General features: G+C 40.4%; 1 protein-coding gene across 6 annotated transcripts in view; it reads right to left on the minus strand.

The window, feature by feature from the left end:
- Positions 1-7,758: 7,758 nt before the first annotated feature.
- Positions 7,759-17,142, minus strand: part of UTP18 (UTP18 small subunit processome component) — a 42,402-nt gene continuing 33,018 nt past the window's right edge. Inside the window, exons 11-15 of one of the 6 annotated variants that reach the window (XR_012008856.1) lie at positions 15,533-15,707; positions 10,211-10,353; positions 9,516-9,758; positions 8,655-8,693; positions 7,759-7,901 (exon numbers count right to left, since the gene is read on the minus strand). Coding sequence is in view for 3 of the 6 variants with exons in the window: in XM_072780012.1 (XP_072636113.1) it covers positions 9,701-9,758; positions 10,211-10,353; positions 15,533-15,707 (376 nt within the window). In the remaining 3 variants the exon portion in view is untranslated. Of the gene's footprint in view, positions 7,902-8,654; positions 8,694-8,721; positions 9,759-10,210; positions 10,354-15,532; positions 15,708-17,142 lie in introns of those variants that run through there. The other 5 variants (XM_072780013.1, XM_072780012.1, XM_072780014.1 and 2 more) reach the window with 5 other exon arrangements.

A 17,142-nucleotide genomic window follows, 5' to 3' on the forward strand; every position in this document is an offset into this window, starting at 1 on the left:
ATGGTTCTGCAATTTTCAAATGCATGAACATATAGATAGGTCTTTGGAGGGACTCGAAGTAATTCCACTCAACAGACAACTAAATGAATGCCCAGCTGAAGATTCAGGGCATCCTCTGTATTGATGGACTTACCAGCCCCGTAACCACTGAGCACCCTTCCTGATCCCTCCTGAGACAGGCCTGCATCCCATCCTGGCGGCCACTGAGCCACAGGCAGAAATTTGGCCTTTAGGCCTCTGGATGTGAGCACTAGGAAGAATTCTGGCAAGAGGAGGAGAAGCCAAAAAGAGAGAGAATTCACAAACACGAATGTGGGTCATGTAGGTTCCCAAGGGAAAGACCATTCGTTCCAAAGGCCACTCTGAGAGCAGAAAGAGCACTGAACTCAGAGTCAGGACACCTGGGGGCCTGATTGCCATTTACTGGATTTGTGACCTCAGATCAAGTCATTTAACATTTCTGAAACTGAGCCTTCCCGGGGTATAAAAGGGTTAATAGCACCTGCCCTGCCTACCTCTGGAGGCAGCTCTAGCATCACATGAGGAAATAAGTATAACTGGCATTTATTTGTTCAATGCTTGCCATGTGCCGGACCATGGGGCATGGCTTTGTTGCTGTAGTGCCTCCTAATTCTCCACCAAGCTCTGGAGTGGCTCTGCTGTTCTCTCTTTTTTATAGGGCAAGAATCTGAGGCTTGGAGAGTGTCAAAGATTTGGGCTATTTAAAAGCAAGTTGACTGACTCTGTGCTCTTAACTATGACACCGTACTGCCTCCTGGAGCACATCCCCAAGAAGGCCCCATGTCTTTAAAACTGTGCAACAGGGCACCTGAGTGGCTCAGTCAGTTAAGCATCTGCCTTCAGCTCAGGTCAGGATCCCAGGGTCCTGGAATCAAGCCCTGCATTTGGCTACCTGCTCAGTGGTGAGTCTGCTTCTCCCTCTGCCTCTCTCTCTCTGTGATCTCTCTCACTCTCACTCTCTCTCAAATAAATAAAATATTTTTTAAAAATCCATAGCTAACATTTAAAAAAATAATAATAGCAGTAATACAACTTATCAAGACCTTACTCTTGCTGGACTCAATGCTAAAGTGCCATATGAACATCATAAGCAAGTTATCCAAAACTTAGAAATAAAACAAAATGATTGCTTCATGCCCTTTAAAAGTCATGTTAGGGCACTAAGAAGAGTCACTGCAGTGTCCATTCTCAGCAAACATAAGGGATGACTGAGGCAGAGCGATCCAAGAGGAGGGAGAGGTCCGCGGGAGTCCCAAGAGCTTCTCGGAGGACCCAGGGTGCCACCTAAAGAGAAGCAGTTAGGGAATGCACAGGGCATCTTCTTCATAAGAGGTTGGGGATTCCACAGAGCATGGAGGAGAAGTGGCATGAGGTGGCTGGAGGGGCTGGGGGGAGGAACTCCTCCTGTCTTCCAAACTCAATTTCAACATGGCCTCCTTGGGGACCCATTAGATCTGGTCAAGCTCCCCCCACTCCCTCCATGTTCCCAAAGCACTCTGCCCTTCCACTTTGATCACACTGGTTGAACTGGTAATTACCTAACATGGGACTTTCCCTTCATGAGGGTGGGGACTGTATCTATCTAGGACTACTAGGAATCCAGGGTGAACAACAGAACACCTGACACACGCAGTCTCTCAACTGAGATATCCTAGGGGTTGGGAGGGGTTGGGGAAGGTAGGAGATGGATGATCTGAAAATCTAGATGAAGGTACCATAGGAGGAAGGAATTATGTTGGAAGAAGCAAGGGTTTGAGGAAAATAGCATATAAAATAACAGTATACCATCTTACTGGGAATTTTATTTCACTTTACTATGCCAAGCCCATGTATGCTCTGACGGGGAGGCAGGACCTACAATGAGGGAATTTTATCACTGCTTGGCTGTCAATGAGAAAATGCATTTGCCGGCTGCTGGCTGATTCAAAGTTTCACGGTTTATTCTCAACTCATCATCTATTTTAAAAACTACTGACTTGAGCTTCGCCTCCAGCTACCTATATATAGTTCATCTCTCCTTATGCCTCAGGATTCCCTCTTAAGCTCTACTTTACAATTTAACCTCTAAAATAGTCCCAATTCCAAATATTCTGACCTGCTGTCTATATAAACCATCAAAATACCTTAGAAGTTTCATCATTTCTAATTTCATATTATACCTCTAAGATGGCTTCTCATATCTGAGAGAGGCACAAAATCCTTAGCCAATCCATGTATCTTGATTTGGGATTCTGGAAATATGCTTTTGGTCACATTTCCCCTTTGTTCTCTCTATAATCAAGTCAGACTTTTTTAAGCTTATAAAATTATGTATCTAATATGTGGAGAAAGCATTGAACTAGATGTTGAGTTACAAAGATGAATAAAGTAATAACAGGAGAAAAATGTGTTAACAAATACAGTCAGGAAGGAGGGAGGGGAGACTACTTTCTCTGAGGAACTAGAATTAACTTCTCTTAGACACAATGTGAATTATGTAACTTTTGCTCCTTTTCCAATGGATGAAATCAAAATACAGCACAAGCAAACTCAAATGATAGCTATCATTTTTCACTCATTACTCAATATCTAGTGGTAAGATTTTTATCATTGCCTGTCAAAGAGAAAGAGGGAAGTGATTCTCTCATTTACTGTCGGTGGGAATGTCATTGTCATAGATACTTTAGACCAGAATTTCTATCAAAATTTTTAATCAAAAATTTAAATGTGGGGACACCTGGGTAGCTCAGTCAGTTAAGCATCTGCCTTTGGCTCAGGTCATGATTCCAGGGTCTAGTCCCACATTGGACTCCCTGCTCAGTGGAGAGTCTGCTTCTTCCTCTCCCTCTGCCTGCTGCTCCCCCTACTTGTGCTCTTTCTGTCTTTCTCTCTCTCTCTCTCTGTCAAATAAAATCTCTAAAAAATATTTTTTAATGTGTTTAGCCGGCAATTCTACTTCAGGTATCTCTCGTGGAGAAATACACATGTATACAAAGAGACCTATATAAGGAAGCTACTTGCAGCATTGCTTACAATACTAAGACAGGAAACTACCCAAGTGCTTTTCAGTAAGACATACTATGCAAAAGTTACAAAGAATGAGCTAAGTCCATCCTATCACATCTGTCAGATAAGTGAAATTAAATGAAAATAGTTGGAGAGTATTAAAATCTGAGACCACTGGAGCACCTGGGTGGTTCAGTCAGTTAAGCATCTGCCTTCAGCTCAGGTCATGATCTCAGTCCCACATCAGGCTCTCTGCTCAGTGGGGAGTCTGCTTCTCCCTCTTCCTCTCCCCCTGCTTATGCTTGCTCTCTCTCTCAAATAAATAAAATCTTTAAAAAAGAAAGAAAAGTGGTGCTGAGCCATAGTCTGAAAAAAAGGTTTTGTTTCTTGCATCTGAACACAAATAATTCGATGACAAAAATAAAAACAAAAAACCTACTAGGAAGATACACATCCAACTATTTATTAATAGAGGTCCCCTCAGATATGAAGGGAAAAGACTTTCAATTTTTCTTGAAGTACATTTTTTCCAAAAAACATATTTGAGTATTTAAGCTAAAAATTGAAAAAAAAAATTACAGTTCAACTTTAGTAACCATACATGGCCTACACATTTGGATTCCAATTTCTCCAGTCTTACACCTCCATTTTTCCAGACCCTGATTCATTTATCTTTTTTCTCTTCACTGTGTGTTTTGGAAAACCACTTCAAACCTTCCATAAAAAGACCATATAAACAAAGAAACAAATGCAACAAAGGGTATAGGTACCATGATAGAAGTCCATCCTGCTAGATGCGCAGTGTTTGAAAGGGAGAAAAAGAAAAGGCGAGGAGGAAGCATCCGCAAGAACAAAGGTATGGGGGAGAAATTTCAAGTAGCTCAAGATTTCTGGAGCACCAGGTAAATGAGAAAGCTGGAGAGACGGGAAGAGGCCAGGTAGATAATGGGCCTCTCTACCAAATGAAGGAGCTTGAGTATCATCTTGTCCATGACTGTGGTCACAATGGATTATAATGGCAGCAGCTAACATTCATTGACAGCTTGCTCTGGGCCAGGTGCTGGTCTAGCCTGATAACTGGTCCTGCAAGGCAGCTCAATTATTATATCTTTTCTGTAGATGGGGAAAGGAAAGGATTTGGGAGAGATGAGCTGTAGGATTTTAAGCAAGAGTAGTACGTTGAGATTTGTATTTTTAAAACACATCTCTATACATACTCAAATATTTACAGATGAAGTGATACATCTTGGCTTGGCTTCAAAATTACCAGAGAGTGTGTAGGTGGGGACATAAAGATTTCCAGGAGCTGATTATTGCCAAAGCTGGGTGATCCCTCCAAAGAGGTTTATTATATTAGTATCTCTCCTTTTGAATATGTTTGAAGTTTTCCATAATAAATGTTTTTTTAAATAAAATCTCTGGCTGCAATGTGAACATCCAACTGAAAAGCGTGAAGCAGGAGGTAATGACACCCAGCCAGGGGATTAACAGATGAGGGCTGATTAGAGCTGGGGAAGCAGCAGGATAAAGAAAAAAGGACTTTTTGCAAGAAAAATAAAATGGCTTAGTAACTAGTCCTTGTGGTGAGGAGAGAGAGAGAAAAATCTCAGGTTTCAAGTCAGTCTCAGGTACCTTGTTGAAATGACTAGGTTAATGGAGGAGCTGTTAACGTGACAGGGAATGCGAAGACAAGTTTGGGATAGTGAAGGGAAGGGTGTGGAAATGTGTTCAGTTTGGGATGTGCCAGGTTTGCTGTGGCAATAGGTTAGACCTCCAAACTGATGGCCTTGAGTATATATTCCCAAAATAAACATATTTGTTTATAGATGACCCATACGATCTTTAGTATAAATACATTTTGCACAGCGTGGGAGTTGTACTATTTCCTTCCCGCCATCTATTAGGGCTGTATACTGTTAGAGTAAGCACACCCTACTTTGAGAATCAGTGATCAATTTAAGGATGATGGCTTTAGAGACTGGGATGTTCAACCTCTCCAAAACTCAATTTATTTCCCTGTAAAAAGGAAGTCTCAGGGCGCCTCGGTGGCTTAGTCCAACTCTTAGTTTTGGGTCGGGTCATGACCTCTGGGTTGTGAGATCTAGTGCTGAGTCTTCAGGCTCTGTGCTCAGCTGGGAGTCTGCTTGAGGATTCCCTCTCTCCCTTTCCCTCTGCCCCTCCCACTGCTCACACTCCCTTTCTCCCTAAAATAAAATCTTTTTTAAAAAGCTGCAACTAGGGACACCTAGTCCCTAGTTGGGACACCTGGGTGGCTCAGCGGTTTAGCACCTGCCTTCAGCCCAGGGCATGATTCTGGAGTCCCAGGATCAAGTCCCACATCAGGCTCCCTGCATGGAGCCTGCTTCTCTCTCTGCCTGTGTCTCTGCCTCTCTCTGTGTCTCTTATGAATAAATAAAATCTTTTAAAAAGTTGCAACTATAAAAAAAAAAGTATCCCTTTCCTTAGAGGGACAATGAGAATTTCATGAGATTACATGCATATACTGATGTCAGCAAAAGTACAGTGTCAAAGGCTCAGAAATGCTATTTCCACTCCACATCCTACCTTCTCCCCACACCTCTTGCCCCAGCCCCCATTTCCTCAGGAGAATGGCAGGAGAGACAATGCTTGTGTCTCACGTGATTTTTCTTTGTGATGAATTTGGAAATGCATAAAATGGGATGCCTAGTAGCCTGAGCTAGCTGGTTGCAAGCGTGGTAGGCACTTCCTTTCATGCGCATTTGCTAGTTTCCATCCCATCCTCTAGCTGAAGTGCAGAAATGCTGGTCACAAGCCCTGCAGTAGGTCACCACATTCTGTGCAGACTTGATAAGGGCTCCATAGCCTCACCAGAGACTTACATATGCACACTTACATCTGGAAAGACTTCTCATCTGTAATTTGTTCAGACAATAACAAGAATTTCAACAGATTAATAATTCTTTAGATCACTATTAGTGGGGATAGGGGAGAGATGAGTGGGATACACCAAAGATTTCAGTTTGTCATCACTCCAAATAAACCTGAGTATATCCTGTGAGGCTCTGGACGGCAAAATATCACATCACAGCTCAAGATGCCCCCCCAATCCCAAAACAGACAGGAGCCACATTCATGCTATCGTAGCAAGTGCCAAGAGAGAACTGTAAATGAGATCATGACTGTGGCTCTCAACTCCTCGAGGACTTAGCTTGGCACTAGCTACACAAAGCAATGAGAATCTGACTCAAATTCCCAACTCCCATCGAGGGTAAATAAACATTCAAAGACAAGACACAGGTTTGGTAGCCTGTCTGTAGAGCAAACAGCACATTTATCTATCTTAGAGATCAGAACTGGGAATTCTTTGCTCTGCCCCTCGCAGAGTATAAAAATGATCTAGAGGTGTTAAAAAGTAGTTAAAATTTCAACTCCTACTTCCATCATTTTCTCTAGAATGATTAATTCCTGTAAATCCTTATACTCCTAGGAACTGAAAAGCATATGCAAAATAAGCACATCAAAGGCTTGGTATCCGTATCTGAAATAAACAATGATGCAGCTGAAGTTAAAGAGGAGGTGATGGTAAACAGCTATGAAGAGCCTTGCCTTTGATTACTTGCAGTCCAATGCTGCCCTCTAGTACTTCATGAGAGGAATAACATGAACACATCAACAGTTTCAGGACTGACATTTTTAGCATTAATATCTACTACGGAAGTTGTTGCTCAGCAAGGAGGGGACAGGTAGGGGCCTCTACAATTACACAGCCAATAGCCCACCTTTAATAAAAAGTGTCTTTTCAGAAAGATCCCAGCACACGTTAACACAAGACCTATTGGGCTGCTCTAGGTCATCACCAGTAGATGGCCTACAAGGACCTTGAAGACACTGAAGATGCCCTTCACTGAGCTGTTTGTTTGAAATACAGTTAAGTGGGATCCGTTATTTCTTTGGGCAGAGTCAGAGCCATTGTCAAAAAACTTCTTCCTCTAACCTGACTTTTCCAGGTGTTCGCAAGGGGGTGGGGTGAAAGTTCTTAGACCTACTTGATACTTTGCATAACTAATACTCCTTAAATACATGGTCGATGTCAGCATTCCCTAAGAAATGGTAGAGACTGGTTTAAAACAAAGTTACACTACAACCAAATTAGGCAACCATCAGCCCTGGAACCTAAATTAAATGGAACTTTTTTTTTTTTTTTTTAAGATTTGAGAGAACGAGCGAGCATGAGCAGGGGGAGAAGCAGAGGGAGAAGACTCCCCACTAAGCAGGGAGCCCAAGATCATGACCAGAGCCGAAGGCAGATGCTTAACTGACTCAGCCACCCAAGTGCCCCTAAATGGAACATTTAAATTGACATAATAAATATTTCTAGGAAATGGAGCGGCTAATCAGGACACATGTACCCCCATAAACACCAATGACAATTTGAAGTAATATGCCCAGAAAAGTCTTATTTCCATTATCACCATTCCAAGAAAACTTGGAAGTTCAAAATTAATTCCATGAGATCTCACTGCTCTCCTATCAAGCCAAGTGACCTCAATAGCTCCAAAGAGGCTCTGTTAGCTGATACACTGAAACACGGAGAGTTCTATGCTGGGAAAGGGGGAAATAGTAATTAGGATAAACTGTGAAGTAGGAGAGTATCTATCTGTATTATTTCTGGCTCCTGACAGGTGTTTCCAATCTCTCATGTTTAGTCAGAAAAGAAATGCATCCCAAACAGTGTGTTTGTGTGTAGGTGGGAAGGAAAGAACAACATAATTTTCAAACAAAAGTTGCTATTTATTAAGACATTGCTGTTAAATAAGCACAGCTGACTCAAATCATTATACATATATCAACACACATTAGAAAGTTTCTGAAAAGATATATCAGAATGGGCTTCTCTTGTGGCTCAACTGCATCTGAGAAAAGAACAAAAGAAATTATACATGATTTACAGCTGCTAGTCATCAACAAACATACATGCTGGCTCTATAATTTGGAGAGGCAGGACAGACCGCTTTTCCCCTCTTGGCTAATGTTTTGTTCAACAATTAAACCTATATGTACTCTCAAGAGTCTCCTCAATGTGGAGAGAACATGTATGAATCTCAGAAAAGACCAACTTAGTCAATTGTGATGAACAAGCCAATGCAAAGCTCAACCTCAGAACCACCACATTTCCAAGTCAAAGATCAAGCCATGGAAAAGGGAAGCATGTCCTACTATTTTAAATACTGGGCAGCAAAACTAAGGACCAGCCATTACCTAGCTCCATGACAAGCTACTATTTAAGTTGCCAAAGAGCAAGCCATTTTTAATCTCTCAAGAAGCATAAAAATAAGGGGGTTTGAGCCATGGAAACTGTAACTGTATCTGAAAATACTTCTCACTATTATGTCTATCCTTTGTGGATTACATGTTCAGTAATAATAATTTTGATGACCATTACCGAACACCATATTAGAAATCTGACCTCAGAATAAGAGCCCAATTGTGATTGGAATAAAAATTCCCAAGGAGGGTTCAAGTCCAACTAGGCTGTTCATGATCTACTTCCATCCTACTTCCCCACCCAAAGATACAGCAACCCAGGTACAGCTAAGGTGGTCCCTTTGTTAAATGACAGCAATGGATGTAACCTTTAAAACCTAGAGAATAAAAGATTTTCTTACTTTAAATATTCTCTTTAGAAGTCTGAGTAATGGTGCAACCTGAAAAAGTAAAAGACAAATCATCTAAACAACTGTGTGATTACCAGGAGTATTGTCAATCAGATCACGGAATAGCAAATAGGAAGATTTTCAGGGGGAAAAATTGTGATCGTAATCATTCTCACCAGGCAGCTAGGTTAAGACTCCTCAATCTGACATTCTGAAGGATCCTAAAGCTAACTCCTCAGATTTTAGTAAAAACATTACACTTGTGGGACGCCTGGGTGGCTTCAGCTCAGGGTGTGATCCCAGGATCAAGTCCCATATCGGGCTCCCCCCGCATGGAGGCCTGCTTCTCCCTCTGCCTACTCTGTCTCTCATGAATAAATAAATAAAATCTTTAAAAAAAAAATTACACTTGCTCCACAGCATCAGTGGGGGTCTAGGAAATACCTCATCAGTCGTACCCAACAGACATGTTAGTCCAACTCACTTGCTAGAAACAGTCTCACTAGATAGCAGTGCTCTCAAGAAGACCCTAATGCTTCTAGTGCTTAAACTTAGAGAAAAGAGGATGCAATTATAATAAAATCAAAGCTTTGGGAGAGAATTTCTAAGTGCAGTAGGAACCTGCATGCTTTTATAAAACTTGAACTAAAAGAACCACTCCAAAAATGATTGGGAAGGAGAATGATGGAATGCATCAATTTTCCAGGTGTATCCCATTTTCCTTTCAAAGCAGAACTTGAGATCATACTGTTTGCTATATCCTCTTTTCACAATTATCTCCTCAAAACCAATTTACATTCCTCCTTTTCTTCATGCCAGATTTCAGTATCTGAAGCATACACACATAAACATAGGGTCCTAAGCAATATTCACCATCAACTCAAGGGAGCAAGGACAGAGGCTGTGACCGAAGTTACAGGCTTCCAGTTCATCAGCTCCCCCAGAAGAGCCACCTCGTCACCTGTATCTTCTAGCAACTGTGCAATTAGAGTTTGTTTGTTCCCGCTTTATAGCCAAATATGTTGAGTGCAGAAAAGAATCTGGGCAGAGCATAACTTTTAGATCTCTCTATGGTTGATATCCTTATTTACAGCTAAGCTGCGGGGAAAGCAGTACCTTTTTCAAAAAAAAAAAAAAAATCACTTAAATCTGGTGGAATAAATATGAATTATCAAATCGACAAGGGTTAATCTAAACATAAGGCACTAAGAAAGTGGCATTATTAAAGTGGCTACTCTTCCTCAAATTGACATTCTCAAAATATACCTTACCACTCCCCCAAATAAATATTTTTTTAATTAATAAATAAACCTCCAGGTGAACTTTTCTTCTAGTCACATTTTATGGTAGAAAGATGCATTTTGTTACACAATGAGGAGGACAGTCAAGTTAAATTGACAAGCTTAACTCTACAATTAATCATTTATGACTGTAGTTGATCAATAAGCTGTAGAATTAATAAACTGCATTTAAGTGTTGAAATGAGAATATAACAACAGTATCTCTTCATACTCTCAAAAGAAGGTTACAAGTATTTCTGACGTTTAAAACAGATAAATAACACCCACCTATATAGCAGGGCCTTGCCCTTTTCGTTCCCCAAGGCAAAATATCCACTTCTGGGAGAAAAATCCATGGTATGAACAAGAGAAATAGTCTTCTTTTTAATGACTGGGAAGTTTGAAAATACTGTACAGGAGGGAAGGTGAACCTGTAGGAAATAGTTCAAAACTTTAAATCACAATAACTGCAAACTCATCTTTCTTCTGGAGGGTATTATGCTGAGTGAAGTAAGCCAATCGGAGAAGGACAAACATTATATGTTCTCATTCATTTGGGGAATATAAATAATAGTGAAAGGGAATATAAGGGAAGGGGGAAGAAACGTGTGGGAAATATCAGAAAGGGAGACAGAACGTAAAGACTGCTAACTCTGGGAAACGAACTAGGGGTGTTGAAAGGGGAGGAGGGCGGGGGGTGGGAGTGAATGGGTGACGGGCACTGGGGGTTATTCTGTATGTTAGTAAATTGAACACCAATAAAAAAAAAAAAATAAGAGATAACTTCTCTGGAAAAAAAAAAAAGATGACTGTTAAAAAAAAAAACTCATCTTTCTTAAATTTTAGGTATTGTCCACCTTTCTGATGGAACAGTAAGTTCATTTTGATTGTAGTACATATGATGTACAATTCTCTCAACAGAGCAAAGTGTTCTGAAATTAAAATTTGCTTTTCGATTTGCTTTAACTAAGAGAAAGGAGGAAGAGAAGAAAAGTGTCTCCTTGATACTTCTAATGCAGCATCTAGCATGGTGCTCTGCGAGATTCTGATGTTTGCTGAGTGAATGAATAAATGAACACACACACTAAAGTAGAAGTTCACAACGGTACCCATTACTGCTGTAACGTAATGATCACGGTAAACAATACTAAAATTTGGTCACAATTGTGACCTCAATTATGAAGAGTCTGATTTTATATAACTGAAGCCTAGCAAAGTCCTACCAACTATTCCAATATCACATAATTTCCTTTCTACACTTTTATTTTCAACCTATATAATGTATTCTTGGCCTTTTCCAATCTCCTCTGAAGGAAAACAAACTCATGAAAACCTGCTTCGTCAAGTGAAACTGTGTTCCAATTTAGACAGAGCCAAAAACTCACTTCCAGGCCTGACCTAAACATGGGGCATGGGGGCGGGGACCACACAGGCTCTTTCTCCAAAAGAGTCTACTTCAGGGGAAAATGAGCCTGAACCTAAGACTGATGCAACGAGTCCTCATCCGATTTGTGGATAAACAGAACGCTAGCACAAAAGCAGTTACCTGAGTAGACTAGGATTTTAACAACTCTCACTTTCAAATATTCTCTACCTCTTCTAAAACATACTGTACCTTCATATTCCAAGATATGCGGAGAGCTATTGCTCAGCTATTTATGTTGGTAGCCTGTCACCCTCCACATGTTTAGATGAGACTTTAAACCATCCAATCAAGGTTATTTTCATAGATGAGCCCCAGGTAAAACCTAGTGATATGCACATCTGTCTATAGATTTCAGTTAGTCACTTATTAGGCCCTATTCATTCTGATATGTACCTACTGACCGTTTTGTTAAGTGTAAGAAAGCAAAGTTCAAGGTGAATCTCCAAGCCACTTCCATTCTCAACTTTCCCAGAAAGCAGAGTCTTCCTGTGCAGCATAGCATCAACGCACAGACAGTAGTACTACTGAGAAGTGGTCTAGATCCATTACAGCCAAGAAGCTGGCAGTGCCTGGACTTAATCTTAACTTTTAAAGTTCTTAAATACCATTTTCTATATAGGTTCCTTGAAAAATATATTTTTAAAAAAACTAAATATTTAAAGCAGACTAGTTATTTCAGGAGAGAAGCCACAATGTGAATATTGCAAAATTTATTTACACTTACTTTGGGAATGTGGAAATTATATGAATTTTTGAAAAGTGGTTTGGCTTCTTGTATTTTGCTTAGGCTGTTCTAAGTTTGCATCCTCCAAGCAAGCACCGACTTTAAACAGGAGATCCAAGTCATTATGGGAACAGACCATCAGGAAATAACCATTTTCTACAAGTGCCAACTGTCCTATGCCTCACTTTTGTTTCCACCCTGTATGTCACCTGGTACTTTTAAACTATGCCCCAGATATTTGCTTATTAACTTTGCTAGCATGACTTTGAAGTCTGAGAAGCTGCTTTTCTGACTCTTCCAAAATGAAACACACCAGAACTGACCTTTCCACTTGAATAACTTCTTAAAGATAATTAAGCCATCCTCTTTATTTTCTAACCTAAATTGGAAAAAACAGTCTCCTAATTTGGATTCATGTAACTTTATACTTAGGTCAATTTCTTATTACAAATAGGGAACTCACTATGGGGCAAACATTGGGGCATAAGACATAACATAAATTTTTTAAAAGCCATTTTTACCAGAAGGTCACTGTGTTATTTTTAGCTAAATAAACAGAAGAGAGTATCAGAAATACTGTGGTAAATACACATACTTAGCAAAGTTTATGATATAAATGGTGATTCCTCAGACAACAAATAACCTACACAACTGTACACAGTGGCCATGGCTTCATACAACAGGCCAGTGTGCTCCTTCTGACAGAGGATAAAAACCAATTCATCAACCACTTATTTTTATATTTTATCTCCTCTAGACTTGACTATCAAGAACAAAAACATGTTTACAGTGGTCTCCTAAGAGACCCAGCTGTATCTATTTGTGAAGTACCCCCGCCCCTAAATCAGCACTTCCTCCTTCAAACCAGCCAACTCCCACCCACCTGCTGAGACATCAGCTGTGCTCAAACCTCTCTTTATAGCCCTTGTATTAAAAGCTCTAGTTGAACTGTTAATTAAGAAAAAGCTCAAGGGCGCCTGGTGGCTCAGTTGGTTAAGCATCTGACACTTGATTTTGACTCAGGTCATGATCTCAGGATGCTGGGATCAAGCCCTGCCGCAGGATCCATGCTCAGAGGGGAGTCTGCTGCTTGAGTTTCTCTCTCTCCCTCTGCCCCTTGCGCCCAACCCCTTGCACTCACGCATGCTCTCTAAAATAAAGATTCTTTAAAACAAAAGAAAAGAAAAAAACACAACTTCTTTACTTCAGAAAGTTCCCTTTACCTCCGACACCACATCTGCATTACATTTAAGGGCCAAGGTATCAAAATTCATCAAGTAAAAAGCTCACTCATCCTTAATTTAATGGATAAAAAGTTCCATGACTTTCTACTATCAAAGATTGTAGATGCACTAACAATTTAACTTCTGAGTCTCTTACTGCCACAATGGCTTAGATTTATACTCACTGCTTTGTGCTGGGGTAACAGGATTGTTTGGATCATTATAAGAGACTGCCTTTAATGATACTAATGCTGTTTCGCTGAGGCATTCTGAAGCTGCTATGCCTGGCTTCTTTCCATTAGATATTATGGTTGACTACCATTTAAAAAATGGGATTTGGCTGTTACTAATGAATTCCTTGTGTGATTTTGCCACAGTAAAAAACCATAAATGCTGCCATGCTCACTGAAGCAAACTAGGCAGAACTAACTACGAGGCGTCTAGCAGGATATATTATGTCAACAGGAGACGGATCCCATGGTTTTCTAGAACAATTTAATACCATTAAAATGATAAAAGGTCAATGTGTGCTAGTCATCCACTCCCATTAGAGGACTGAGGACTTTAAAACTGACTTGAATTAGAACCTTCTCATGCATCAAACCATCCATTCAACATAAAGGCAGTAAAACACAATGCTGTATTTTTCACTCTTTTCCAACAGAATTCTTTGTTCCCTCCAAGAAAATCTTATGGAGAATGCCAACATACACCAATGATAACAGCAAAGCTGCTCTGTGTGATATGGGTAGGGCTTAGCCTCCTTGCTCTACTTGCCATTTGAAGGTTTGTACACATTCCAGGGAAAAGAGGAATTCAGTTGGAAAACCACTAAGTACTAGGAAGAATGGAGAATCTAGAAGCACAGTTCTGCCCTTTACTAGCTCTAGCCTTTGGGTGAGTTAATCCTCTGAGGACTGTTACTTGGCCCCAAATTATTGTGAAGAACTCTTTGTAACTCTTCGTAAACTATGTGCTGCTATTACACAAAGCTAATGAAGCATGCAAAACCTTTTGCAGCACGAACAAGATAAATCTAAGAGTCTAAGGGCTTACAATCTGGTAGTACACACGTAACAACACGGTGCAGCACTGCCATTCAGAGTACTGTGCCTTGTGTGGACCTGGTGCCTGGAGCAAGTAACTGTTAAATAATAAGAAACTGGTTCTGCCTCAAGAGTAGGTGACTTCCCGGAGACATGGTGACACGTGAGCTGGGCTCTGCAGCTGGGAAGAAAGGAGGTAACGCAGACCTGAGGCTGCAAGGGCGGCCCTTACATCACCTTTGGAAACTTGACTGATCAATAGTTCCTACACTGACTCAACACTGTCCCTAGAGGATAAGGATAGCTCCCCAGGCCTAAAGCATTCATACCACGTGCTTTCCATGGACCACCTGCCTTTACTTCTCCAGGCCTAGAATTCTGGTACATGCTAGGCAGAGGGCAACTACATGATCAACCACCAATACGGACCATGAGCACGGACTTCCTAATGATAGAGCACACTTAACATATGTAATCACAACCTCCTACAGGATTAAACATGTCCTGTGTGACTCCATTAGGAGAGAACAGAAGCCGGCACCTGGTTTCCTTCAGATTTCGCCCCAAGCGCCCCTCCCTTGGCTGACTGTGCTGTGTATCCTTTCCTTGTAGTAACTCTTGGTTACGATCTTGAGATCATATACAGAGTCCTGTGAATCCTAGCAAATCACCAGCTTGGGGAGAGCTTGGGGCCTCCTGGCATGGAGGCATATTCACAAGTACTAGCTAGCCAGGTAAGCTGTTATCTTTTTACATAATTTTCAAGTTCAATTTATTTTCAGAATCTAAGAATTGCCTCCCTTCCTCCATTAGGATAGTAGGACTTAAAAGGTAAATATAAGGAAAGACAACTGTAGAAAAATAAAGTGTTTGCTATAAACATATTCCCTAAGACAAATTTAGCAGCTACTGTGCATCATCCCTTCTGCAACTACACCCAAAAGCCATGATACTAGTAAAAGAATACTAGTAGCTTCAAAAGAAGCTACTCTTTTGAAAATAATCCAACACTCTTCTTTCCTATTATCCCTCAAAGTTTTCAACTTAAATTCTGAGGTTTTTTTTTTTTTTTTGGATACATATCCTTCAGTACATTTTAGATTTTTTTTTTTTAAATTAGGCTCCATGCCCAATGTGGAGCCCAAGGATTATCAATGATTTTTTTTTTTTTTAAAGGTAAAGCTATATTACCAATCTGACTGCTTCTTTCATTTCTTCTGAAGCAATTGCCAAGATTTCTGTAGTAGGATTGAAGGTCAGAGAAGTAACACCTGTAACCAAGTTCATTATAGCTTTTACTGGCTTTGGATTTGTTTCTTGAAGACAAGAATCTTGATTGTATATGTTTACCACTCCACAATTAGAACTGCAAAGAGAAAAGGGAATACAACAAATTAAAAAAAGAGCAAAAGGGCTTTCACAACCTAAGTGAACATAGATTTAACCCCACACACTGATATTTGCAGGAATCACTTCATATTGTGTTACAAACAGACCAAGACTGTAGAGTTCATCCCAAGGCAAAAAAGCTAGACCCACTCTACCAGTTCTACTGCAGTCTTGCTCAACTCTGTTAACTCTGGCAGCCTTTCAACTGTGAGCTAGAAAAATCCAAGATAGCACAGACTCTCCATTATTCATTCCTTCAATAAATATTTATTGAATGTCAACTTTATGCCAAGCACTAGAGTTAAGTGCCTGGGATGCAAAGGTGAACAAGACTGAGACCAAGCCTGCCACTCCCACAGTGTTTATGCCCAACGCAACATTTGAAAATGGGAACAAGAGCTGTCCTTCCCCTATTTAGAGCACCTCTTTTCTCTTTTATTCTATCATATTTGTGAGAACTGCCAAAACAGTGTGGAACAGCAGCTGTAATATGTATCTTTGTTCTCTCTCCTGGAAATATCTATAATCAATGAATGATGGAAGTGATCATGTACTGTAAGTTTACTGAAATGTTTACCAGCAGTGAATTACATCCAATACTCATAAAAAGTAAATCCCGATGACCTGCCTATTAACAGAATCATTCACAGACAAGAACTTTCAGTAAATGTTCAGACTACCTCCTGTTATGGGTATCATTTCTAAGGAATAGGGACCAGGCACTTGTAATTCATAGGTACTTAATTCAAATTTTATTGGCAAATGCAGCATAAACCTGAAAGATGTAAGAGATAAAGTCTCAAAGTCACAAGGGTGACATATGTACATTCCACTAAACACTCTCATTCCTAACACTCAGATATCTTCATTTATTCTCTTAGTACATACTGACTGCCTACAATGAACCAGACACAGTGCCTTAACAAGACCAATTCAGTTCACACAAGGTTCTGTACTTGCAGTGACAACCAAGCATACAAACAGTATGTTAGTGCATCAAGTCTTCAAACTATTTACATATCCATTTTCTCATTTGATTCTAAGACCTTTTAAGTAGAACTAACCATAACCACTCAGGAGACACAACATATATCCCTGTTTTATTTAGTTTTGTTATGGGGACACCCTGGTGGCTCAGTGGTTGAGCATCTGTCTGCCTTCGACTCAGGGCATGATCCTAAAGTCTCGGGATCAAGTCCCACATTGGACTCCCTGAATGGAGCCTGCTTTTCCCTCTGCCTATGTTTATGTTCTCTGCCTCGCTCTTTTTTTTTTTTTAATTTTTTTATTTATTTATGATAGTCACACAGAGAGAGAGAGAGAGAGAGAGAGAGGCAGAGACACAGTCAGAGGGAGAAGCAGGCTCCATGCACCGGGAGCCCGACGTGGGATTCGATCCCGGGTCTCCAGGA

The sequence above is a fragment of the Canis lupus genome, chromosome 16 (genome assembly GCF_048164855.1).
Source record: "Canis lupus baileyi chromosome 16, mCanLup2.hap1, whole genome shotgun sequence".
Classification (NCBI taxonomy): Eukaryota; Metazoa; Chordata; class Mammalia; order Carnivora; family Canidae; genus Canis; species Canis lupus.